The sequence below is a fragment of the Seriola aureovittata genome, chromosome 6, assembly GCF_021018895.1.
Source record: "Seriola aureovittata isolate HTS-2021-v1 ecotype China chromosome 6, ASM2101889v1, whole genome shotgun sequence".
Lineage (NCBI taxonomy): Eukaryota > Metazoa > Chordata > Actinopteri > Carangiformes > Carangidae > Seriola > Seriola aureovittata.
Window position 1 is genome coordinate 14,417,124 of NC_079369.1, and position 27,965 is coordinate 14,445,088.

Sequence of the window (27,965 nt, forward strand, 5' to 3'; positions counted from 1 at the left end):
ACGTGCTGTGCTTTACCACCCAGAACACTGACTCTCTCTCTGTCTCTCTCTCTCTCTCTCACACACACACACACACACACACCGACATCTCCTGCATACTGAGGAGGCACTCAGGGTCAGCATGCATTTCTGGGAACCTGCTCTATGATGGAGAGAAAAGAAGCAGGGAGCGCGGATGGAGAGTGGATTGGAGGCATTATACAGAGGTTAGAGAGCAGCAGTGTAACACATTCCTCTATTTTACCACAGTGGAGATTGCGATAGATATCTATTCAATCCCGACGTTTAATTTCAGGATCGACATTCATGTTAGTGGGAGCTGATGGAAATGCAGGGAGAAAGCACAGCATCTTGATTGGGTTGGTAACCATTGTGGTGGTATAATTGTAGAAGTCCACTCTGCTCAGATTTCTGTCTGTTTTAAATGGAAGTTAATGGGAATGTAAATAGGTGCTTATTTGTGTGTTCTATTAATTTGTGTGTTCCACTACAAATAAGAACCCACTGTTTCTACACAGGGTTCGAGTATGTATGAAGGCCAATTCTTATCAGGTATCCAATGAGAGCTGGACACATCGATGCCCGGCCTTCAAACCACATTGCGCCTCCACCCCAGAAGTAAAAGTACTTTTATTTTGGCTGCTATGTAGACTTTTATCCTTCCAGTTAGTCAGCTGCAGTTGCAGGGTTGTTTTTTTTCACATTTGGTTCTTTGTGATTTGAATACACTTATTCACTTTCTCGCAGAGAGTTAGATCAGAAAATCGATACCTCTCTTTTATCCGTCAGTAAAATATGCAGCTGTAGCCAGCAGCCAGTTAGCTTCGCTTAGCACAAAGAGAACGAGAAACAGCTTGCCTGGCTTTGTCCGAAGGTAACAAAATTCACCTACCAGAACATATAAAACTCACTAATTAACATGTTATATCTTGTCTGTTTTATTTGGGTTATATGCTTGGCTGAGTGCAGTGACTTTATAAAGTTTTGTCGTCATGGTGACACCACCAGGCAGAGACTTCAGCTGGCTGGTGATATTCCAAAGTGGTAGGTTGATTGAAGGATGCTGATGGATGTCCTTTTGTACAAAAGAGTAAAGTACATCAATTTGTCATATACTAACTACTTTGTAATATACTAGCAGAATGCCTAGTAATATGCCATAATAGTATGCTTACATATAGTACCACTAACTAAAAGTGAAGATGCTTTCAAAAATAATGCCATGAATAGTTTTTATTTATCAATTCACTTAATACAAAATGCGGTAAACAGAAAAAAACTAAATCAAATCAATAGTTTGCCTCTGAGACAGCACCAGCTCTCCTATACTTGTGCACAGTTTTTCAAGGTGTTTGGCAGGTAGGTTTTTGGAGAACCGGCCACAGTTCCTCTGTGGATTCAGGCTGTCTCAGTGTCCTCTGTCTCTTCATGTAATCACAGACTGACTCCGTAATGCTGAGATCAGGGCTCTGTGGGGGCCAGACCATCTGTTGCAGGACTCCTTGTTCTTGTCTCTGAAGATAGTTCTTTATGACTCTAGCTGTGTGTTTGGGGTTATTTTCATGCAGCAGAATGAATTTGGAACCAATCAGGCGCCCCCCTCATGGCTTCGCATGATGGATAATTATCTTAACATCTTAAATGCCTAAAAAGTTTGCACAGTAGGCTTTTGCATATAATGAATATGTTGAATTGGAACACAGCTGTTTTGTTCTTAAATGCCACCAAATATATGGCCATTCATTTTAGAAGGAATTCATCCCACGCACCATCTCAGACCTTCATCAAGGGAAGTGGCATTGAATTAGTTGAACATTATAAATATCTTTGGAATTTTGAAATTTGATGCTAATTCTGTAGCAGCGTTTGTACTTCCTGAGGAAATTAAATGTTTTTAATGCAGACAGAAAGATGATGTCTTTTACACAATCTGTTCTTACTTTCTCTATTGCCTGGTATGGTAACTTGAACATCAGGAATAGAAATCACATGTGCCTTATTGTGAAGGTGGCTGGTAAGGTGATAGGCATCCCACAGACCCCCTGACGGTTGTCTTTGACCAGCAGGTCCTCCACAAGACTAGTTCTATACTAGACTGCACAAAACAGTGTGAATTTGAAACTTTCCCCTCAGGCAGGAGGGGAAAGAGTTCCCTGGTTCAAGTGCAAATGTTTTAACTTTAGCGCTCTAGTACTTTTCTAGTGATTGTTTTGCCTTATTGTGCTTTGTACATCATATGCAATAGAAGACATTTTAGCAAACATTGATGTACTTCTTGTATTTGTGTTGCTGCTAATTCCCTACACTCAAAAACACCCACACAAACTTGTTCCTGTCTCAGTATAACTGACTCTGTATTTGGGTGTCCACACTAATAGCTCGCCGCAACCAAAGACATCCATTAATGCTTCAGTTATGATAGGATATTTATACAGGGAATAAAGAGCTGTTGCTCATTATTTTCATGAAATACACCAAACTGACAATCTGACAGTTTGTGACACAGTGAGACAAGGTGTCTGCATATATAAGTGAAAGAAACTGTCTGTACTTTTCTTTTCAGTCACATCGATAATTATACACCCTCATGGACATTCATGCAGCATGATTCAATATGAATGCGGATGTTTATGGGAATGAGAGAACAACGCACTGTAGCCTAATGTTGTTTGCTGAGTGATTAGGCATCAATATTTATGATTCACCACACCCATGGACTTCAGCTAAACCTGTATCTGTATCAACATGACAGGAAGTCATTTGGGAATCAGCAGAGGATATCTATTGTGTCAGGCTGTTACAGTCTGAAAAGAATGAGGCTTGACTCAATGAATAGGTTTTCATATTCATAATTGGCTATGCCCTGTGTCTCTGTGTAGTTTTCTTTGCATGCTTATCACAATAACACAGAGTGATAATCGGCTGTTATCTCAATCCCCAAAACTCTCATTTCAACAGAGGTTATTAGAGAGTGAAATAGCTAGCCATGTAGCCCCTCACTATATTCCACGCACACACCCGCTCTCAGATAGAGTATGAAATAAGAGGCCTCTCAACTATTTAATAACCCAATTTACCAATGATGATGAAAACATATTCCCACTTACCTTTTCATCTAAAACGTGTTATGTTAAACTCAAGTAGTTTGAAATTATAAAAAAGGTGGGGACATCAATATTAATAAACAAGGGGCTCCTTGGGCCAACACATCAACAGTGTCCTCTTGTGGTGGCATGGATTTAGGAGATGTCCCGTCTGTTTGTTGCCGGAGTCCAACTGTCCCAGATTTCTGTTGCTTTGCCAGGATGCCTTGACATCTGCCAGACACAATTGTGCCCAGCTGTCTTGAAAGGTGGCAGCAATGTGGCATGATTTGCAAAGAATTTTGGGGGTTTGGAGATCTGCTAGAAGAAAATTCAATTCAACAAAACCAACAATTGGACGGTGCACCATTAAGCTGTATTTATTTTCATGTCCATCAAAAAAACAGCCATGCCACCTTCATTTTGCGCTTCTTCTACCATTTGGATTTTTTTATTTGCTCCACCAGCATCCATACAGTGACCCAATTCATGCTTAAGGATTCAAAGTTTCATTTGAGAGTCATTAACAGCTGTTAGCTGATCACCATGTTTTCATTGCATTCCAAGTAATCAGTCTGTCTCTGTATCATATCTAACTTTCCTTTACTCTGACTTCCTCAGGCTTTCTTCTCCTCAGTCCTCCTCTAACCATTTCTCCCAATCTTCTGTGGTGAATTCATAGGTGTTTCGGTCTGTTCACAGTGTGCATGTGCATGTGCATGTGTGTGTGTGTGTGAGTGTGTGTGTGTGTGTGTGTGTGTGTGTGTGTGGGCTGGTACCCAAGTCATCCCAAATGACCTTGCATCCTCATTATTCTTTGCAGCCAGGCACTTCAAAGCAAGCTGTGGGATGGCAGAGTAGAAATGATGAAGTGGTGTCTGATCTCGCACTGATTCTTGCTCTGACTGATACATACTTGCATGCTGCTTGCTCGCACTAATATAGTCAACATTATTAGGAGGGTAGGAAGAGGAGAGCCTTTAAAGTCGTCCTCATAAGAGGATGCTGTGTTTCCAGCGATGTAAATAATTCATAACATCTTGCAACACATTTGCTAATATCACTGAGATGCAATTCTGTGGGCTTCCCCATGGTTTTCCCACTATGACTCCAGCACGCTGTGGGTCTCCTGAAGTCAAACCAAAAAGTATGATCCTGCTCGAAATTCTCAGCGGTTCATTTGAAATCACTGATTCATAAATGTTGGATGGCACTGGGCGCTGATTTTAGTGAAAGGGTTAATGGCTCAGAGGGTGGTTCTTGTCCTGATCAGTATAAAAGATGTGGGCACAATTCCCATTTAGCAAATAGTCATTTGTGGCTCTTAATATTACCTCTGTGACATTTCCTCTGGCATCCAGCAGAGATGATTTAATGAGCTGGAGGTTTTTATTCAGCAGCTGCACCAGAGATAAACCTTGTAGCTTGTCCCCACAAACCCTCCCCCTCCCTCTCCTCCTCTTTATTTTTCACAGATATCGCCCTTGCTCGCTCTATCTGCCTCCCTGTTACCCCCTCTCTCATTCTGACAGGCATGACATGGAAGTGGTAAGCCCCACTTCTGTGCAGTAGCTGGTTGTGGGCCGTGCTGCTGAGTGGCTGGCACATCACAGCACCTCTGCCTCGGGAGATAGAGCCATTTGAATTGTATTCCTCAGCCCACCGAGCGCTACACTGGATATTATCATCAAATGGGCAGCAGCACCAAGAGTCTGACACACCGGTTAAATTTGACGTCTAATGTGAAATGAAGAGTCAACATTTTTGCTGTGTATGCATCTGATGAGTGTGTCTCTTCTGTGTGTTGAGAGGAGAGGATGTGAGTGGGTGTAGGGGCATGGTTGTGGCAGTTAGAGTTTGTCCATGTTTCAGTGCAAGTGTGTTGCATTCAAAGAGATGTGCAAAGGGAGCCAATCTGCTTTCCCACTTTTCAGCAGTTCTTAGCAGGTAATTACCGGCTCACCCATGAAATACCAACATGGTGCTGGGACACTGGTGATGTTGGAAAGGCGACATAGGTCATCTTGTAATTATGACTCCTTCCTTCTGCCTTTATTGTCTGTGCATAATCAGCTCCATCAGGGCTGAAATAATTGATTCTCCATTTATGCTAATGGTATGGATCTGGAGCGTAGAGGAGCAAATACTCAGCCATGTTGTCTTTCGGCCGTGACATTTAAAATGGAATGAAGAAACTGTTAGATTCCAGTCAGATAGCAAGATGTTTTTTGCTCTGGCCTCAGTGATAGCCTTGAGTAGAGGCGCCAGGTTGCACTTGTACTAACCAGACCAGACAGTGAACGAGAATGAGACCTTCAGATGTATTTCATCGCTGCCTGTTTAGGGACCTTTACCATTGTGTATCAACTGATGGTGGTAAATTAGATCGCACTCATGCATGCAGAGCCTTACCAATTAATCCCCCCACCAACCAAGTGGTGTGAGGCTCTAAACACAGACTCATGTAGGCAAGACGGATCCAGACAAGCTTGCCCGCTCACCCACAGAGATGCATATGGGCAGATTTGAAGCAAGGCGCATTTGCACACACACATACCTCCAGTCCAAACAACCACATGCAAAAATATGCACATGCACAGTCATTCCGATTCATATTATCTGTGAACATGATCAGTTTATAGCAAAATGACTGAAAGAGGTGTGATGTGATCCAACTTTGCTCTGCCAGATAATGTAAATCTGACAACCATGAGAATTCTCTCAAGTTTATCTTTAACAGTTTAAAATACAGGTCCCCATGTTTAATCAAGCAAATGTGTAATACTTTCATCAACTACTGCGCTCAAAAACCTCCCATATTATGTTTTCATTTAGCCCTTTCAATCATTTAGTGTCAATCAAAGGTCGACTCTTTCCAGAAACTCAATATCTCGCTTAGGAGAGCAATTTATTTGTAAATATTTTTAATTAACCTGCCTTCAGTTTGGCTGCTATGAGAATATCAAGCTCCTCGTCAAACTGCCAAATTACACTCCACAGACCCCTTTCATCCAATAGCAGTGTCACAAAAATATCTGACTAACGCTTCATAAAAACGCATCAGGCCATCGCCTCACAACTACCTCCGAATCCCTTAGTTCTTTAATGTCAATCACCTGTCAGGCCATGGCTGATAGGCTGCCAGCAGCCCAGCAGGCTGCCTGTGGCAGGAAAAGGTAGCATTCTCTCATGGGAATCAAAGTTTTTCAGTTACTATTCATGACATGAGCAAATCACTTGTATGACCAGTGCCCTCCTCATGGAGAGCAATTGCATTAACATTGTAGCAAATGTAGTAAAAAAGATCTTTACATATCAAATCAATGTAGAAAATTTTGTGAAATATGTACAAGGCTGCGTAAACATCTGAGTCCATCTTAGTGGTGCACTCAGTTCCATGAAATTTGCTTTAGCTGCCAGCCTCCAAATCTCACCATGCCAAATGGGCACTTACAAATAGCCAGTTAACAAAACCTGCACACCAAGGAGCCTCTGCCATGGACAGCGGTCTCCCTAGAGAAAACCCTTCAAACAAAGGCAACATGGTGGAGAAGGCCACGATGGCTCTATCTCATTCCTCCCTGCCACTCACACGGCACACATATCAATCACAGCCCGCCGGCCTCAGATCCAAGCAGCTCCTTGGATGCAATTTGTCACAGGTCCTTAGGCACTGACTTACTTCTAAAAAGCTCAACTAATCTGCCTAAGATAACCGTCTTAGATTTCCTTGGTGGGTGTTAATCAAAATGATCTGCTCTGTGTCCAAGAAATAACCACTGGTCACTATGAGGGGGGAAATTACGATCAAAGCAAATTGTTAATCTAATGGAAATGGATGAGGATGGAGGATTGAATTAGTTTTGACACTTTGAGAAATTCTCTTTTCTTTTTTAAACAGAGTAATATTGAGTTTGGTGTATGAGTGCTCTGGTTTCTTTTTCTTTTCTGGAAAGATAGGTCGGGTAAAGCAAAAGAACAGATGAGTTTAAAATCTCAATCTGAGTGTTAATTCTGCTCATCATTTTAACATTGTCTCTCATTATTTGACTCAGGTCTTCCTTTAGCATGAACTTCTCCATCCAGCAACAGATTACTCATGAATAAGAGCCTGCATTATTCAGTGACTGCTGCTATATCTACCAGCCAAATGCTTCAGCCTGCATGGTGAAAGGATTCTCCAGCAAGGAGGATACATGTCACCCCTTCAAGAGCAATTGCCATTCTCAGTGAGCCCTCCATGGGAGCAAGCTGCTTAGAGGTTGGTGTGATGGGCCCAATTTAATGCTCCATTATGCAAATTGATCATCTCAATTGACCATCACTCCGGTAATAGGACGGGCTGGGTGGGTGCAGGAGGTGTGTGGGGTGTCTTTTAAAAAGAAAAACATCCGACCAAAGTCCCAGCTGCTAAAAATAAGCGAGGTGAGTAAAAACGTGAAGGAATGCATCACAACTTTCCCCAATGAGGCATGACGGAGAAGAGTGACAGGAAGTTAATGGCTGTCTTGGTGACCTCTCTAACGACCAGTCACATTTAAAAGTCACCAATCTTGTGTCTCTTCTGAGAAAAGGTGGGATATAACGATAAAATACAGCATTTGCATGATGAGTTTCAGCTTGATAACATTTTCACACTTATATTGACTCAGGATACGGTTTTCTCCTTCGATTTCTCCCTTTCAAGCCGACTCCCTTGTTGATAATTCCATGATTCCAGATGGATTAGAGGAGCAAAGCAGGGATATTTGTTTTCATTTCAATCTCACTCGGAGTTGATATTCCACAAATTATGCATTGTAGTGAACACAAATTGAGTGAGATATTCTTTATTTAATGAGGAGATTTTCAGCGTGCTTATCCCCCTGCGACCCTGTGAAGAATCACACGGCACACTTGAGTTTCCCTCAGAATGGACAGGGCGCAGGAAAGTCAGAGTATGGGCGAATTAATTTTGTCAGTGCCTAATTGCATTTATTGGCCATGCCTGGCACCTCCTAATCCTGGATTATGATGATGCATTAACAGCTGTGACTGGCTGTTTACAAGGCATTTATTAGCCGGTGTCAACATAACGAGACAAATTCCACCTATCACATTAATCAGCCCAGTGCCAGGACTATGTCACTGCCAAGAGCAGAGCCAGATGATGCATAGGCCAAAGCTGCGCTGAAGCTGCTTCCTATTTTCCTGCATTAGCCATTGTTATATGGCAATGAGATTACCTCTTCAGTAACTGTCAGCTCTGCAGTGTGACGTGAAATTTGAAGTGAATAAAGAAAAGGGGAGGGGGGGGGTTAACGGGAGAAGAATTGTGGGATCAAATACACGGTTGAGTGCATCAAATCACAAAAACAATTTTCCTCACATAATGTTTCTAACTGAAGTCAGGTCACTTAATTACAGTCTGAGTATTGTTTACTGTGAACTCATCTCCTCTTCCTTTTTCTTAGTCCATCTGTCAGCTTCCCCTCACTCTACCTATCTCATTTTCACATTTTGTCTCCTCTGCCACAAGAATATACAACATCCCAAAAACAAAACCACCATGTGGTGTGTGAAATGTTATCAAATGCATCAAGAAATATAAAATTGTAAAGATGTTTTCATGAATTGTGTTTGATAATTGATTAAAGGCTGATCCATCTTGGCTGTTCTATTATTATGGAATGAACGTAAATAGCTTTGGCACAAAAAGAGAAGCTATAATTAAGATAGAACTAGTACTCTGTTTAATTGAGCTTCTTCTTTTTTTTCCAGTTAATGTTTTAGTCACTCAGAGACTTTGTGTGATACTCAGTTTATTCTGCCTCGGGTTGGAGCTCGAAAGAACATTGATTTCTTTCCTTTGCAAGTGGTCCCCAAAAGTGATACACAGCAATTAAACAGGAGTCCGCTCGACAGACCTGACAAAACCATTTGAGAAATGACACTGGAGAACATCCCGCTGGCTTTGTCTTAATGTAAGCAGGGGTTTAGATATTGCATTTTGTACTGACACACATCAGGGCATCATTAAGTGAGCTCACCTCTTGCCCTGTAAACACTTTATCTGTGGAATTCTCTGATTCCATTTTAGGAACAATGTCTGGTCTCAGACTTGGAGCTAACATCACTCCTCCAATTCTCTGGCCTGTCTAGATCTGCCGGACTCGACACATTGATATTGTCAGTGAGGAATGCTCAAGATCACCTGCAAGCTCAAGGCATTATGATTGTCTCTACTCAAAAACATGCCTCTGCTAAAAGAGCATGGTTTTGGAATAGTGCTTTTTCTTCATAGAGGGATCTTTCCTGAACTTTGGATCATAAGAATTATCACTGTGGTGACTAAAAAACGGATAAAAATGAAATTGGAAACAGTTCAGAGAAGTATATCAATATAAATGGCTTCCAAAAATAAGCACCAGTAGATGAATACTTAACATAAAAATGCTTTAACGCACTGACACAATCAAAACTGATGAGCCAGTGGAACTCGCTCCATCTTGCAGTTTATTACTGCTAAACAGATTTATTAATTTCAAATTTTACACATCATATCATGCTTTGTCGATTACTTTTACAAGAAGTAGTGAGACTGGACTGTAAAATGCATGCTCTCTGGCTCCCAAAATGAATGTGCTTTAGTGATAAGGACCGGCTGAGAGGACAGGAGATACGGCACAATGCAGCGGCACATCTTCCAGCTCGAGCTGTTTCACTGTGCAGTAGTCTGCGTTATATAATTCTGATGGGGTTCGCTGGCACCTCACAGTTCACCTATCGCCTGTAAAGTGTGAACACAGGACCGCCTCTCCGTACTTGCAGACATGCCCCATAAGAGCAGAGTGTCAAATTACATCCAACAAACAGCCCCACACTTGATGTTTGTTTGGCGCATGGGAAATACATGTTACTCCCCTGATTAATGCTGAATCATGATATTGAGATAAGAGCGGAGGGTGGAGTGCACCAGCACACACCAGCCTCCAACTCTTCACCCTCACCCTACCCCCTTTTCACGGAAACAGCTCCCTGCCATCTGTCAGTATTGGAAAGTCCTGGCAGCTTGCAGCAGGTTTTTCCAAACCTGCATACATGGCTGCCTTTCCCTGTCAGAGACTCTGCTGTGCATGAACCTTCAACCGTATCCAGCCACTGGGCTAGAAAACGGTGTCAGCCTAGCCAAAGCCTCATTGACACCCATGAAAAATCTCTCTTAGTAGTGTTATTGACCCAGGACATAATCAGATGGTGGGCTGTACATTGGGCAGAAAGGGACAGAGTAAAGTTAAAAAAGCATTACAGCCAGCGAAGCCACTGTCACGTAATTGGACGCTGTTTACCTAAGTGTTATTTAATTGCCTGACTACTCTCTGAATCTTTAGTGCAACTCTGTGCAGTAAACAAACATACATACCACAGCTTTGGCAGTGTCTCCTTATTAGTTATTCATGGCTTCATTTGCTTCATATCTCTCCTCAATGCTGAAAGCAAACAAAAAAGTACATCCTCAGCTGGAACCTGTGAGTAGAGGTGGTTCCTGTGCTGCCTGTGAGAAGGAGCAAGCTTCCCGTCACGAAAAATCACTTCAATGAAGCGAACAGAGCTCAAACCGAACAGAGAGGATGTCTTATCATGAACAAATAACAAACTATGTGTGAAGAGATGGCTGTTTTCGTGTAATATCAAACTACTGGCCTGTGTGTACAATATTTTGAATTATACTGATGAAGGTCCAAAAGTCATTTCCTTTAACAGCAAGAGGCTGAATAATAAAACATGCCTCTCTCGCCTCTGATACATTATCCTTGCTGGCCTCTAGTCCTAATAAACCTTGTGTGGGGCTCATAAATCAAGTACATGTCTCCCTAACAGATACATGATGATTAAAACAACGTATGATTAAAAAATCTTGTCCAGTTCATCTCTGTTGTATTCAATTAAATAAACCCATCTTGTCCAAGACATAAGGGACAAGCCTCAGCAACGCCATTTCACCACTGTCAATCAGGCAAAAGGAACAGAAAAGAAAGTAAATGACTCTAGTTGAGACACCAAAATGGCTACTGGTGTGGCCTCAGGGTCACGGACCAGCTGTGACAGCGACCTCCAAGGGTCTTTGACTTTGACCGACAGCAGATTGGGTGGACAAGGGCAATTCTAGAGCAGCCAAAGCTCTGCTTCAGTTGGAGCAGTTGTTAAGTATTATCACATGAGAAGTAAGTTCAACTTGCAGGCTTTGCCTCGTCTTCATTAACGGCATTTACATCCCAGCAACATATGGCGTGCTACTTCCTGCACGTTGGCTACTCTGATATTTAAAGTTGTAACATCTTTTCATCTGGATTTATTAAATATTTTGTGTCCGTGTCTTCCTAGTGGCTCTGTTGTTGCAAGGTCGAATTTGACTGATAGTTTTCTTCAAAATATTTTTTATAATTTATCACTTGCAATAATATTTACTGATTGGATCCTGTGAAATGTCAAGCTGTCAGCTGACTAAAGGACGTGAACTTCAGATAATTAGAGCTTCTTTTTTTTTTTTCCTGTAATGCACAAATAGAGGTTTGTAAATTGTCTCCACATTTCTTACGTCGATGATTTCAGCACTGGTAGTATCACATGAGATGTGAATCATTTACTTTCTTTTCTGTTCCATTTTGCCTGTTTTTGACAGCAGTGAAATGACATTGCTGAGGCTCGTCCCTTATGTCTTGGACAAGATGGGTTTATTTAATTGAGTACAATGGAGATGAACTGAACAAGATTGTTTAATCATACATAGTTTTAATCATCATGTATCTGTTAGGGAGACATGTACTTGATTTATGAGAACCATAAGCGGACTTTCTCCCTGTTCTCCATTTGAAGCTGTTCTGTGAGAGATTGGTGCTTTACGAGACTTTTAATATCAATGCTACTGGCAGACACTTCCAACTAGTGGATAGTTCACCAGCAATTCATTTTTCTATCACTTGACAAATACTATCAAAGATCATAAGGACCTGTAAGAATCAACATTTATATTTTAGAACTAATTTTGTGACCCATTTTTGTGTGCATGTTTGGTAGCAACACACAAAACAATTATATGGAAACAACATAACTCATTTATACTGTACTGAAGCAAGTGTCCTAAAAGCTTGATCTCATATATACAGTGAATTTGATGAATGTATAAATATTACTACACATTGTAAGTATATATGTAAGTATGTTTTTTGTGACAGTCAAGAAAGAGCAGAATCTGCAAAACTCTCGTAATACATATTTATCAAAATTGGATCATATTTACCCCTGCTTCATATGATTCAAATGAATATTATAAAATACATTGTATCAGAAAATGTTCATGTGAAATTTAGAGAAGCACATGTGAACATTCACTCTGAGCCCAATTGAAGCGACTTTTTTTCATAACCTTACACAGGTCTGATCTAGATGAACCAGCAAAATCATTGGGAGCCTGTGAGCAGATGACAAAGTCCTAAATAAAACAGGAGGGTCTGTGAACATGTGCAGTGTTAAACGTTGACATTCACTGCCATCTAGTGGTGTTGGTGGTACTGACATTGTAAGAAGACAAGTGACAACTAGTGAATTCAGTTTAGGATTTCAAACTGCTAAATTTGGATTCTGAATTTGTGAGAGAGGGACATCATGGGTAGAGTCAACAAAACTTCTTTTACAATAGATCTTTAATCACACATGAGCTCAAATACTGTCACCTGGACATCCACTCTCACCATTACAATATCTTTCATCTTTTAGTATTTAAAGGTATAGGTCGAACAGTGTAAACAACAAAGTGAAGGCTACATTTAATTTTATTAATATGAACAATTTACCCCTGAGTCTATGAACCTGCATTTCCTCTTTTTACAAGATACACAATAGAAGGATCTGTGCAAGGTAGAATTTATTGTCATTCTCGCCATATATAATATTCAGTATACAGGGGAATGAAACTGTGTTTCTTTATATAGTTTACTCATTAAGAACAATTAAAATAAATAAATAGGCAAATAAATGCTCTGCTTTTCAAGTATGTGGTTAAGCCCAAACAAATTATAATAGGCTATACCTATAGGGATGTTACGTCTGTGTGGTATTCAAGAGCAAATATTTAGCCACATTGTAACTGTAGCCTATAGCCTATGATCTTGTAGGTATGTTTACTGTAATATTTGCATTACAGTAATAACAGTAATAACTGTTAACTTTTGATGACAAAATTTAAAAACTGACGGGACCCTGTAAGTTTAACACTATTACCTTTGTATGAAATTATAATTCCCGATTATAATACTTTATTTTCATTGTATAACGTTTCTCAACAGAAAATAGGTTTGTCCTTTGTCAGTGTTACATTCAGGCGCTTTCGGGAATATCGAATATTACATAAAACCTAATTTGTTCAGATTATGTAGGCTAGACAATAATACGTATGTTCTTACACTGTACAAAGTGGTTTTGTCGATCAAAAAGCTACCTGGTAAAATAGTGGACAGAACAGAATATATCACAAACCTCATGTCCAAATTACGAGCAGAGACAGGGTGAGAGTTTACAGCTACCAAAAGCCCCTGAAGGCAGCAGTGGAGGGAGGCGGTGTTGCTGAGCTGAACGCAGTGAGCACACCCTGCCAGCGAGCCACTCAGTGTTAACAGGCACAAAAATGTCAGGGAAGAGTTTTCGAGTCAGCGACGGGGACTGGATTTGTCCTGATAAAAAGTAAGTGCTCCTCACGCATAGAACAAGGTCCCATTTTACGTCCCATGTGGTTCAATTTGGCCGAGGACGTCTGTTTAATTTTGCGGTCGTGCTAACAGTCAAACATTAGTTAGCTTCGGCCTTCTAGCATTTGGTTCATGCTAACGTTGACTAGCAAAGTAAACTAACTAACATTTACCTTAGGTTCTACTATTTAGCTACACTATCATCAGAATAAACACGATATGTCAATTGTACATTTTAATGTTGGGACCTGTCTGGGATTTTCGGGGTCAAGGAGTTTCAATGTAAGTTGTCGGTGTGCGGAGACTTTCAAGATAGCAAGCTAGCTGTCGTTATCTTGTGTGGGTTGAGGTGATAGTCTCCACTTACTATTGTGGGTGGTGTTTACTATGCTGTAGAAGCCAAGTTGTCATGAGGGTTGCTTTAAGCTAGAGTCAGCAATATCATGTTGCAAATGGTCTGCATTTAAACCGTGACCAGACAGACAAGCCAGCTGCAGTCGGCAGTGCGCAGGCCTTTGACACAGCGTGTCCAATGAAAGACTGCTAGCTAATGGTGTGGCACATGAAAAATAAATAAACCAACACAACTCATTTGGCGATTGTTGCTTGAAGCACACTCAGCGTGTGCCTCAGAGATTAAGTAACAAGCTCAAGCCTTATTTTATGTGCTTTTGCAGGTGTGGAAACGTGAACTTTGCTAGAAGAACTAGTTGTAACAGATGTGGCAGGGGTGAGTCATTCTTGCAAATTATTATATCTTGCAGAATACTTTTACTATAACTCTACTATAAAACATTGTTTTGTGTCCACAGAGAAAACCACAGAGGCAAAGATGATGAAAGCAGGAGGAACAGAGATTGGGAAAACCTTGGCTGAGAAGAGTAGAGGCCTCTTCAGTGCAAATGACTGGCAGTGCAAAACGTATGTATATATTGTAAATACCAGTACAGGTTGTCATCATCAAACACGTACTTGTTATAATTATCATTAAGTGAATACATTTCCAGTTCCACCGGTGCAGATATAAAGTCTGAGAGGTTAGATGATGCAATTTTTTCCCCTTCTTGTTTTCATTAAGATGCGGCAATGTGAATTGGGCAAGGCGGTCGGAGTGCAACATGTGTAACACACCTAAATATGCTAAGCTTGAAGAGAGAACAGGTAACGCATCAAATATATTATTAGTCGATTCTTTTCATGCTTTTGAATACTAGTACTTGACTTGTTTTTTATCTCATGTTCGCAGGTTATGGAGGAGGTTTCAATGAAAGGGAAAATGTAGAATACATTGAACGGGAGGAATCTGATGGTGAATATGATGAGGTGAGCTAACTGATACTGAATCATCAATCAAGTGAAATGTTTGATTATTGAAACACTTAAGACAAGTTAGCATTTGTAGGTGTAATTTTTACTGATTATAGAATATGTTCTCTTGTTAATATTGCAGTTTGGTAGGAAAAAGAAAAAGTATCGTGGGAAGACCAACAGCACATCTTCCTCAAAAGAAACTGAAAAGAAAGAAGTAGCAAAAGAGGAAGATGATGAGGAAGACGATGAAGACGATGAAGATGGTGACCTCTCCAAGTACAAACTGGATGTAAGAATAATGGCTGGAGCTGGAAATTCAAAAGAACAAATGTTATGAATAAAACACTAGCCAATATGTATGTATTATTAAAAACACCTTCTCTCCAGGATGATGATGACGACGATGAAGACGACGGAGACCTGTCAAAGTATGACCTCAACGCCAGTGATGAAGATGACAAGCCAGCTAAGAAAAAGGGCAGCCGCTCGGGATCATCCCGTTCCCGCTCATCCTCGCGCTCCTCCAGCTCCAGTTCACGGTCGAGGTCCAGGTAAAAGGGTACAGGTCAAGGGTAACTCCGGGCAAAATGTCAGTATCAGCTCAATCTTCCTTCTGATTTACTGATCAACATCCATCAAATGTCCTGTTCTGATGATTTGTTGTTTTCCCTCTTCTTAACCCCTCCCCCTCTGTGCTGTAAGACAGTGATGTGCAGATGGAATGATATCTCTTGATAACATCTTTTGTGTTGGGTTTTGAAATGTCCATGACTTAAGATGGAAGGAATGTATTGTTTATGCTGCAGCCTTTTATCATAAAAAGCTCACCAAGATTTCCTTTCGCAATTGTTATCTATTGATTCACATGCTCCAGTCTTAATGGAATTGTTGACTACAGGTTTTAGTCATCTCTCTATTTCTCAATACAGTAAAGCAAGACTGTGCAGTGCAGTTAAATGTTTTGCCTGTGCATTGACACATAAACCCCGTATGTAGCAACGTTTTTGTGTGGAAAATATTGGAAAGGTTCTGTTTTTTTGTCTTTCAGGTCCCGCTCTAGAAGCTCATCCAGTTCCAGATCTGGATCTCGCTCGAGGTCCCACTCCAGGTGAATGAGGTGACATGCACTCTCTCCCTTTAGAGAGTGTATGTATGGGGCTGTAAGCTCCACAACAGTCCTAATCACTAGTTAGTGCTTATCCCACTCTGATTCCTTTTTCTTAATCTGCTGATAGTAATTTTGGTCTTGAGGCAAACTCATAAACTGCCATGACGGTTTTCAATCTGTTGACATAGGTTTGTTTAGAATTGGGCCGAAGTAAAAATAAAACGCAGTCTTGGATTGAGTTTAAATGTTACCAAGGCATCTGGGGTCTTCATCAAGCATCTCTCAGCAGTAGAGTTGGCTTTGCCTGCTCGGTTAGTGTCAGTATATTCATAAGAAGCTAAATATTAGCCTACAGCATCTTTGGTAAAATTTCTCCATACCATAAGTCAGTGCTGTTATTCAGAGAAGCTTGATAAATACCCATCCTGGTGAAGCTTTTGCCTGGACCTTACTGACCTCGGTGCTTGGTTTATTCCTCCAAAAGATCCAGCTCCAGGTCTGGAAAGGGCTCCTCTCCCCGGAAGAGGTCCCGCTCACCTTCCTCCTCACCTGAGAGGAGACAGAAACGCAGTCGCTCCAGGTCCTCATCTGGAGGGAGAAAACGGAGGCGTTCTAGATCACGTTCGTCCGAAAGGTTTGGGTTTCTGTGGAATACCACAATGGCACTGATTATTATTAGCTTACTGTTGCCTCGCTTGTGGGATTTCAGATTTACAGAAATAGGTTCACATTTTCTCATGTTATGTTGTTTTTTTCTTTATATATATTTTATGACCTTGTATTTCGTGTATGCATAAGTGAATGTCAATAGCTGAGTCTGCTGACTTTGTTCCTCTTCCCATGGTGTTTGTGTCATTTCAGGCGCCGTGGGCAGTCCTCTGGATCCTCCCATTCTGGCTCCAGTTCAAAAAAGAAATAACTTTATTACAGCCTTTCAAACAAGACAAGGAACCTTAGTACAAGTGCATGTTGTGTTGCAAGGAAAACAACCACATCCATTGAGTATGCTGTTCATTTTCACAGAACCTCCAAAAGTCTTATCTCCCTTAAAAGAGCGGCAGTGTGACTTCTCTCTGCTGTTACCTGTCATTACATGCACCCTTTTAAAACCACACACCCCAAATCTGTGACAAGTGTCTGTAACTGTAGGTGTCCAATAAACATAAATGTTTGGTCCTATAAGGAAATCAGATATACTGTGAAGAGGCTGTATCCAGTTTTAAACCCATTCTGCTTCATATCGTCACAACAGTACATTTTATTCTACTCAACTGGGTAAAATGAAGTAAGGATTTGTGAATCCTTTTTGGCCCTATGAAACATCTGAGATCGTGTCTTAAAAAGTCTTTGGTTTTTTTTCTTTTTCTTTTATAAATACAGTCTTCATTTTTAAAATAAAAGGTGAAGTACTTAAGCATCAATTTAGAATACCAGAGATTTAGCATTGAATTTTGGCCTGTTTGTTTTTTTTCTTTTTGTTTTTTGGTAAATATATATTTTGTTTTATGTTTTCAAGGTAAGTATTTTACTTTTTAATATTGCTTGTTTTAAGTAAATTGCAGTAGGTTCTACATTTTTTGGTGTAATTTTTTTTCTTTACAAGATTGTGGCCTAATTTACCACTCGGTTATTCCTCTTCATTTTTCACTTGGAAAACTAATTTCTTCAATTAATAGTCAGATTTTTGTGCTCCAGAGTAGTGCAACAACAAAAACAATAACAAACATATGTCCCGATTTATAGTAGAATGTGGCAATACAGTCTTTTTAATGGTGAAACAACTTAAAATGTACACGTGTAAATAAAATCCTCTCGACATTGCTTCTTGTTAATTGTTTGTGTTTGATTTTCACACGGTAAGGATTGTCTTTTGAGACCTGGTATATCAAGCGTGTTGCATGTTCTAATGTTTATAGTGTAAGCTATAGTTAGATATCCCCATATTACGTTACTAGGTAACGTCATCCTTCAGCGTTCGCCAATGAAGCCCTTTTCCCAGTGAGTAAACCAGTTGAGTTCACTTGTCTTTTCTCCCGCATCCAGGCCACGTCAGACCAGATTTAGATATGCACTGGCTAGAATTGTCAAATTTGGACTATAGGTTAACCAGGAGAAGCTAAATATTGTTTTAAAACGCGGATTCATGTTTATGAGACATTCGTTGTATTTGTTTTGTGTAAAAAAAAAAAAACATTTTTGTCATTTTTTTGTTTTCACAATACATGAGCGGTATCACGAATCTGAAACGGTTACTCGTGTCTATTTGTGTTTCTAATTTTCTATCTGAATGACTATAAAATATCGTATGGCAAATTTTGTCTCATCCAGACCTCTAACTAAATATTAAAGTCCTATATAATTTGGCAGAGACTAAGTTGCTACAGGTGAAAATGGACCCATGCTCCACACATTTAGGCAATTGGTGTCATTCTCATTCTGGTCAACAGGTGGCACTTGTTGCTTCTGCAGACACGTGCCGAACAGAAGGCAGGTTGAATACCTTGGCATGCTCAGTTAATAAAGAAGGCAAATAGATAAATGGTATAGTACAGCTGTGTGGTACAAAATGTTAAGCACTGCATTTAAATTGGGCAAAATCAATACTGTTACCGCAACATTTTGTTAAAAATACTGCTGTTGTAAACAGCTCAGAAAAGAACAACCCCGCAGTTAGCCTGTTGTCTGTGTTTTGGTAGTTAAAATGAAATGTATATAATCTGATGATTTCTCATAACAGCCAAATTTTTTACTGAATGCAAAAACACAAAACGTGTTTTATAAAAGAGGATACGCTTGCAAACCCTAATCATTATTGAACGTAGGCCTCATATGAATTGGCTTAGATGTTTGTCGGCTTGAAAAAATTTAATTACATACTTAAATGTGAAAACCCATCAAATGATCAACGGTCGGAGGTAGCCTGATGATTTAACACATCCCACCTTTATATAACCCCTCCTAGCTCTGCTCTCAGATGCTTAAGGACCATGTGTCCGTACTTTCCCCCGTAAGAGGCGCAGTGTAGGTTGTTTTTTTCCCACTATCTCATCAGATGAGTCCGCCTGTGTGCTCACTTCAAGATTTAAATGATTATCCCTGGCATCTTAACTTATGTGAGTCCGTAGCAGGTGCGTCTGAGAACTTGTTCCACTCATCTAAAGTGTCATAGCCTCTACTTGTGAAGAGGAAGTTAATAAACTAAGATAATCAGTAAGGCAGACATCCTACAAGGTTTGCAGAAATCGGGTTTATGGTTAATTGAATAGATCTAAAGCACATGCAGACTCAGCTGTTTGCTTCCTCTGGGTGCTTTTCTAAATAGTCCCGCCTCCAGCGCGTAAAGGATCCAACGCGCTTTTACGCACGGCATTCAGTTGGAGCAGTTTGGAGCGTAAGAGGATGCTGGACTCTCACATGGCTTACTCGCTGTATATAGGTTGACCCTCTCCGAAAGGATGACTACGGACACTTGTGATTCTCCAGAGGACTTTCAAGCTACTGTTGCAGAGATGCTGGTCCCTAACATCTCCAAGACAATACGCGAAGACAATGTTACCAAAAATTCAAGTTGTGGATTTGTATCAGTTGGTTTCCCTATAACCATGATGATCACTGGCATGGTGGGCAACTCATTAGCTCTTATTCTGGTGTATATCTCTTACAGAAAGAAGGAAAATAAAAGGAAAAAGTCGTTCTTGCTCTGCATTGGATCGCTGGCTTTGACCGACCTGTTTGGACAGCTTTTGACAAGTCCAATAGTAATATCAGTTTACAGAGCTGGTCAGAACTGGGAGCGCATCGACTCAACGGGCCAACTGTGCGCTTTTTTCGGTGTGTGCATGACAACATTTGGCCTGTCCGCTCTCTTCTTGGCCAGTGCCATGGCAATTGAAAGGGCCATGGCGATAACAAATCCCCACTGGTACTCCAATCACATGAAGACGAATGTGACAAAGCAGACTTTGGCTGTCATATTGTTTCTTGTGTTGCTCTTTGCGCTACTGCCCATTGCAGGGGTCGGGAAATACCAACAGCAGTGGCCGGGCACATGGTGCTTTATCAGCACGGGAGACAGAGAAGTCCCGGGCAATATGTTTTTCTCCATCACATTCGCTGTACTTGGGATTTTCTCTCTGCTTATAACAGTTTCCTGCAATGTAGTGACGATCCGGGGCTTAATTATCCGGTGTAAAACAAAGTCCGGCACGTCTCAGTCTTCAAAACAGTGGGAGCGACTCACCACGGAGACAGTCATTCAACTGTTAGGGATCATGTGCGTCCTGCTTGTATGCTGGTCTCCTCTGTTGGTATGTTTTTATTTCTTTTCATTCATGCACACAACAGATAGTTCCTGTACTCATTTATATATATTTTATAGTAATGTAAATTACTCTTACCCATGCCCCTAACCACACCACAGTTCCCAGTTAGATAAATGCTGTCATGTGTGTTTCCTTTGAAATGCTGCTGCCATTTGCCATTAAGGAGCAATCCACTTAGCCGAGTCCTGTTTGCGTGTCTGCTCAGTGTTCTATGAGGTCATGCATTGTCAGTCACATATTTAATAGTCCTACCAAGGATATTAATAGAATCCACAGCACTGTGATAGCAGTGATGCCAGAGTGTGAGTGTGAGTACTTAGAGTGTCAACATTATCTTTCTCTCCTGGAAGAGGGTGTATACAAAAGCAAAAATCATTATCTCTCAGCTAACAGAATCTAGACTTCTGGAAGGTTTTCTTGGTGGTACATTTAATCAAAAGAAAATACAATATCTCCTCATTACATCTGTATGTAATGTGTAAGTTTCTTTAGACCTTGTTTCAGAGTCATAATACGGACATCCGGCACGCCCCTGTTGGTACAAACTCATGCCTGCCTCTCCCTTCAGGTGCTGATGCTGAGGATGATCTCCACCCAGGTGTCCTCCCACGAGTGTAGTTCAAGAACAGTGACGTCCAGTCAAGCCTCCGGCCGGGATGTCCATTTAGACTGTAACTTCTTTCTGACGGCGATCCGCCTGGCCTCCCTCAACCAGATCCTGGACCCGTGGGTCTATCTGCTCTTCAGGGAGATCCTCCTCCGTAAGGTCTGCATTGTGGCTAACGCCGTGTCCAACTGCTCTTTAGATGAACGCAAGGAGACTCAGACGGCACTGGATGCTCTTAACAAGCAGAACCAAGAAAGCAACCACCTTCATAAACCACAAAGTAGCTAAGTTGACCTTTGACGGGAATCCCTATCTTGTGGCTGTGAACCCAGGACAGGTTAGAAGGATGGATGCAGTATTGTCTTGGATGTGTTGTTACAAAACACAGAAGGATATTGTGCATTGGGAAATAAGAGTAGTCTCTGTTGCAGTGTTAATGAAAACCAGCCAGTTCTGCTCTGGGTGCATTTGTTTTGCTTCAAACACATTCCATTCAAAGTCACCTAACCAGCATGTGTACGCATGACCGTGTCACCTCTTGCATTTGCCTACAGAGTGGCTGCCAGAAATTCCCTCTTTGCCAGTTTTCAGTTTTGATAACATCTCCCAGACCCAAGCATTGAAAATGGGTGACTCTAAACCGGCTTATATGGAAGTGGTGCATTTCATCCTCTTTTTTTAGTTTCTTATCTTAGTCATTGCTTTCATCAACTTTAAGAAATAAGCCAAATAAAGGACAAATGGTTTTTTGTGAATACCTGTAAATAAAAAAAAGGGGGAACTGTAAATTGCTGACATTAAGTTAAGAATAGCTTTGATATATCTTACATGAACTGTATCCACTTTGTTTAAAAATGATCTCTGGTCATGCAGAAGAAAAATGCAAATCCTCAACTGGAGCCATTTGTTGATTGTAATTGACTAAATGAGTATTTATTAGTGTGTTGTAGTAATATGAAGTCAGTTGTTTCTGAGCTGAACGCTGATGATGGTCCCAGTTGGGTATCAGTTGTTGTAAATCTTATAATACACTGTACATGGTGTTGCTCAGCTAGCAGCCAGGACTATGAAATGTGAAGCTTTTTAGTTCGTTTCCACTTTCCCTCCTGAATATGAATGCACTGGCAAATTGTTGTTGTGCAATTATTTTCTCAGCAATTTTCCGAGGAACTTCAAGGCCACTCTTATGAACACTAAAGTGTGTGAGGACAGGAATGTAGATCTGTGATGTTTAACACTTTAGTCTGCACATGACAAACTGTCAAAGTGTCACTGAGCAATTACTGCCGATATCATTGGATTAAAAGCATTCATGATCTGTAAGTACAGAATGTGTACTAACAACAGGACCTAATTTCACAAGCTGGTGACACCTTATTTGGATAGTCTGCTTACAGAGAGTTTACACATCATTTGTAACATTTCAACAGGTTATTAGCTGAGATTCAACAATTCAACCGTTTCACTAACACTGACCATTAAATGTGTTACTAATTGTTGGTTGAATATTTGTATATACAATGTTGAACATTAGTTAAATATTAGGGTGTTCAACAAAGATCAGTGAAATGTTACAAATACTCTGTAAACTCTCTGCTAAGTAGACTATCCAAAATGCTTGCAGCCAAATATTTTTGGAGAAAAAAAAAAAAAAAAAGATAATTGGTGCAGTGACGAGTCACATCAATTTAAGAGAGGGGAGCTCTTTGGATACAAGGCTGATTAGCGGAAAAATAATGGAATACTGAAGGGCATGTCCAGACTTTAAGAGATGAAAAAGCTATCTTGGCACATTTGAAGCTGCCTGTGCAACTGCTACACACAATCTGCTGTGGTTTCACAGCCTTACATCAAGCCTGCAGCAGTGTAAGGTGGTCACAAAAAGCTGCAGGTACAGTATGTTTTAAACCAGCCATATTCTTTAATTTCACACTTTTAAATGAATGGTGATCGCCTTGGACATTTTGGATGCATCCATCATTTTTCTTCTTATCTGCCAAACAGTGTACCTGCACCCCTGATGCTACCTCTAAATAGGAGTGAACATTAATGTCTTTTAATGTGTGCAGTGCAATTTCTCAGAGGTCTCAGATGAAGTCAAGATACTTTTTAATGAGTTGGTTTGCTCCCAACCGACTAAATACAATTAACAAAGAGTGCTGTTGGAAGGAAATGGCAACGCATTCCTTTTACAGTGGTTTAAATACCATCTTTACATCATCTCATTGCTGTATACAGTATGCTGTAAATGTATTCATAAAGGTTGGTCAAGGACAACAGCAGCCAACAATTTTAGACTAACAAACACTCTGCCTTGCCTTGTCTTGCCTTTGCCCTGCAAATGTGAGAATTCACACAAGCTCAGTGAGAATGACCCTATGGGAAATTGTTTTCTGCGAACACCATGAGAAAGATGAGCATGTTCTGTTTCCACGTATCTGCCAACAGAGAGTGGAGTTTATCTTGTATTGATTGTGAAGCCGGTCTGCCTTAGTAGACCACTCAAAGGATTGATGTTGGTTAGTGAATGAAAACAAAGACATAGAAGGAAATAATACTTTCTGTTGCACAGAAACCAATTATTTGTTATTATTCATGATTATCCTGGAGTTTATTGTCATCTGTGAATGTGCAGAGACATGTGGCACCTTTCTAGTGAATTTGTGAAAATACTAATGTATTCCTCAACACGTAATCAGTTCCATTAACAGCTATTGTGCAGCAGTTAATACTGTATACGCTTCAACAGTAACATCAGGGGTCTTAATTAATTTGCATTTAAAACAATGACTACATTTATTCGCAAGTTGCTGTGGGATATGTCGGTTTTACGATCGACTCAATCAGCTTCCACTTGAATCTGCGTCATGTAATTATCTCAGTTCCCTGCCCAGGAGAGTCTGAAGCTTTCTGCTCCTCAGCAGAGGAAAAGTAATTACACAAATATCCCCTTATAGCTAGTTGGCTCTATATGTGGTTGTGAATTTTCCAGGGTGTTACATCCCGCCCAACCCCCACAGTGGAAAGGAAAACGAGACAATAATAATTCATTCTTTCTAAATAGAAAACATGATACATTTCAACCCTCCTTAATAGAGCCAGTAAAAGCATGCACAGTGCTTACAGGCAGGACTTTGTGTGATTCTGCAGTACAGTTTACTCATATGAAATATGAATGTTCTTGCCACATGGTTACATGAGATTAAAATACCTGCAAACTCCAGTTTACTGATCCACAAGGTGTAATCTTCAAAGACGATGATAATTAATGTTTGGCGTCATGAAAATGTGTTTCACAGCTGAATTTGCTTTCTGCTACAAAAATGTTGTTGCACATTAATGTCTACGTTACATATGAGCTCCTATAAGAGAGGACACAACAGAAGCTATCCAAGCTTTCATTGTAAGGACTGTCAAGATCGGTTTGCTCACATGCTTAAATGGTGTTCATCTGTATACGGAACAGGCCATTTCAGCAGGCAATTACACACCAGAGTCCTGCACCAGCACAGACGAGGAGGGTACAATTACATAATGATTTGAAAAAAGGCTTTATGAGGCCCAGAGAATCTGCTGTTTCCAGCTGGCTCCATCTCATTCACTCAAGTCACTAATGCATGGAAGTGATTTATCGGTTGTCTCATGACCTGAGGAGCCAAATGATGTCTGAGATTAGATTGTTTCTGACAAAAATGTTGTAAAAAAAAAAAAAAAAAAAAAATCATCTGATATTTTGTGTTTGTGCTCACTTTTCAAACATACTGTATGTATTTTTCAAACACTGAAAAAAATATGGCTTGTTTAAATGTTGGAGATATTTCTGTCAACTTCCTTGGAAATCCTACAGCTTGATGTGTTACTGTTCGTGTGATAATTTGATTGAGGCCATAATAGTCATTCTGACCATCTCTGTAACATATATACTGTAACACAAACAGTATACTTTATCATTGTAAAGATGGGGAGAAAAACAAAAGAGCACTTCATTTCTATCGACCCTTCAGACTTTCACAGTTTGTTTTTACCAGTCTGGTGACAGGTAAAGTCACATTCTATAAAAGAAAGATTAGCACAGTTTTCACAAGAGGGTTAAAACAGTGACCAACATGGTTGTTCTGGTTGAAAGACTTTTTACAATGAGCATGTGTCCTTTCAAGAAATAACTGAACAACTCGACAAGATATTTTTAGTTTCTTGTCTCTGCGGTATCAAGAAATCACATACTGGCCCAGCGAGCAGTTCACTGATAAGGCACATGATGATCTTTTGCTGCCAATCTGAAGCTCCCACCAAGCAGACTTTGCTTGGTGGGAGCTTCATTATTGTAAGTGTAAAAAGGGAAGAAGTACCTGACAGGTAAACCAAGCAAAGTGTTGCTCAAGTCAGTTTAAAAAGCATATGATGGTGTCACGTGTGCATACATAGAATGGAAACAGGTTTGTGCCACCAGCCAAGGCTCCACCGATGAATGTAAATAATATGCTGGATGTCTATCAGACGTCCATCATCTTATCTTTTGTTCACATTATGCCTCTGCTTTTGAATGTTAAACAACACCTCTGTGCACTCTGACAGAAGTCTCTGCCAACTCTGAACTCTGAGACACGATTCTCAGATGAGGGCTATCTCTGCGCTTTCGCATGCCTCCTGTTTCTTTGTCTGTGCTCTTCTTCTGTGTGCTGGGGAGGAATGTATTTTTTTCCTCTCATATTTTGATTTATCTGTCATAGATAGGATTACGTAACATAAGGCTGTGATGAAGGAGGAAATATCTACCTACCTGTGTCCTTCTGGTACTTTATGTCTTTGTCCTGTTCTCGGCTTGTATCAGTTCAACATGCGACGCACTTTTGATTTATTTTGTTGCCCTGTTCTTGGCTTACGTGGTGGTGTAATATTCTATTAAAGGACCTGAACATATTTTCTCAATATGTGTTGGGCTTTTGTGGTTGTTGAAGCATGTTTTCTTATTAAATATTTATACATCTTCACTATCATACTAATTAATGACTGATAGGGATGGGGCGTACAGTGTTTTTTATGAGTATTGTGCCTCCTGACTGAACTGTGGTCAGACTGAGCCAAGCAATATATTTTGAAAAACTGAGGAACATGGATGTGTGGGCGCCCAGTGGTCTAAAACTCATACCACTAAACCACCAAGTCCCCAGTTCATATAGTCTGGCGAGGGGTATTTGTTGAATGTTTCTTCCCATTTTCACAGTCACACGCCACTTGTGCAATAAAGACAAAGAAAGTATTAAAATAATAATAAATGTGTTTCATTTTTATTTTCAAAAATCTATTATGTGTAAAAAAAATTTAAAAAAAGCCATAAAACTGAAAAAAGAACCAGAAACATTCTTTAAAAAAAAATAATTATATGCTGAGCCTTGTTTTCTGTTCTGTAATGTTTTGATATACGAGAATGATAATTTAACTGAGAATGATGTTGTTGATTGTTGAAATGCCGCTGGCCATTGCAAAGCATGTGTACGCTCCTATTGTTTGTTGACCTTGTGCAATGTCTTACCCATGGGCCAATAAAATGGAACAATGTGTTCTATACTCTGTTTAGATAAATCCTTTCAAACATAGGTTTTGTTCAGACTTGTGATGCATGAGCTTTAGCCAAAACAAAGCATTGTTACCTTCCTTAAAACACAATAGTGGAGTACTGAAAATGTAGCAAATATTAGTGTCTGTTGCACTCCCACTTCTTTTTGCATTATTCCATTGATTCAAATTTGATGATGATCATAAATCAGTTGTTCTGGTCATTAGGTGGAGCTTAACAAAAAGTTTCTAAAGCTCCCAGTAATGTAAGTAACACCTGTAAATGGTGCATCAGCCTGCTCTTGAATTTCAAAATCACTAATTAGGATGAAAAGAAAGCTCTAATTGTATTTTACTGTCAGTAACCTCGACTCTTCTGCAATTGTATAGAATTGTAGTACCTCCTTTTGAGTTTATAATAGAATATTATAGTCTATAAAGCTACAACTACAGACTACAGCCAGTTCATATGAAGCCCAGAGTGTTCAAATGTTTCATCTGCTCAGTAGCAAACAGCACTAATCTGTGGCTCAGTGTCTATGGGTGAACTTACCTAACAGTGAAGTTTTAAAGATGCTTAAAAAGACACTCTGGTGTGCTTGTTCAATGTATCCTTCATAAATAACAAGTAAAGACCTTTCCATTGCTTTAAAGATGACATCTGTGACTGATTTTGAGGCTTTAATTCAATAAGTCATAAATTTTGCAAATCGCCTGGCTCAGTTTTGGGCTCTGGACACAATGTAGTCATTTTATTGCTGAGTCAGGGCACTGTCTGCATCTGATAAATTCTAGTGGGCCCATTAAAGTCTTTATCATCCTATCATTCATCACTGTTAAGCTCAACAGACTGAGGATGTACATTTTTTATGAGGAAAACACTTCTGCATCATGATATATTATCACTTAAGTTATTATCAATATTGTCCCATATTGGTGTTGATATGAATTATAGACATAAAACTTTCAACCCTGGAAGTAAGAGCAAAAATGCATATGAACAGTGAAAACAACAACATGAAAACCACATTTAGTCTCCAGTTGTGTAGAAGCATTACATAATCTTTACTCATGACTACTAGGTGTTTTAAAAAAAAGTAACTTCCGTAAATTTAGAGGTAAAACATGTGGTGGGGTGGCGAGGTGGCACTGTTTCTGCGATTTATTAAGTGCAGCTAAGTTCAGTCTCCGCAGCACAGCACATACACAGCTGCATCAGTTTTAGCATTTTTATCTTCAACAACAGGGTGATCG

General features: G+C 40.1%; 2 protein-coding genes across 2 annotated transcripts; both read left to right on the forward strand.

Annotated features, from left to right (window-relative positions):
- The first annotated feature begins 13,673 nt into the window (after positions 1–13,673).
- Positions 13,674–18,047, forward strand: zranb2 (zinc finger, RAN-binding domain containing 2). The gene is made up of 10 exons (XM_056379363.1): positions 13,674–13,802; positions 14,485–14,537; positions 14,620–14,728; positions 14,886–14,968; positions 15,054–15,130; positions 15,258–15,407; positions 15,506–15,669; positions 16,167–16,226; positions 16,711–16,860; positions 17,088–18,047. Exons 1-10 carry the CDS (start codon positions 13,747–13,749, stop codon positions 17,143–17,145), a joined length of 960 nt encoding a protein of 319 aa, XP_056235338.1. The 5' UTR covers positions 13,674–13,746; the 3' UTR covers positions 17,146–18,047.
- Positions 18,048–19,068: 1,021 nt separating this feature from the next.
- Positions 19,069–26,723, forward strand: ptger3 (prostaglandin E receptor 3 (subtype EP3)). Its single transcript, XM_056379301.1, has 2 exons — positions 19,069–20,533; positions 21,117–26,723. Exons 1-2 carry the CDS (start codon positions 19,682–19,684, stop codon positions 21,441–21,443), a joined length of 1,179 nt encoding a protein of 392 aa, XP_056235276.1. The 5' UTR covers positions 19,069–19,681; the 3' UTR covers positions 21,444–26,723.
- The last annotated feature ends 1,242 nt before the right edge of the window (positions 26,724–27,965 follow it).

Coding starts and splice junctions, on each gene's coding strand:
- zranb2 (XM_056379363.1), top strand. CDS start 13,747: ATGTCAGGGAAGAGTTTTCGAGTCAGCGACGGGGACTGGATTTGTCCT. Junction 15,408..15,505: donor TCTCCAAGTACAAACTGGAT/GTAAGAATAATG, acceptor CCTTCTCTCCAG/GATGATGATGACGACGATGA. Junction 16,861..17,087: donor AGATCACGTTCGTCCGAAAG/GTTTGGGTTTCT, acceptor GTGTCATTTCAG/GCGCCGTGGGCAGTCCTCTG.
- ptger3 (XM_056379301.1), top strand. CDS start 19,682: ATGACTACGGACACTTGTGATTCTCCAGAGGACTTTCAAGCTACTGTT. Junction 20,534..21,116: donor TATGCTGGTCTCCTCTGTTG/GTATGTTTTTAT, acceptor CTCTCCCTTCAG/GTGCTGATGCTGAGGATGAT.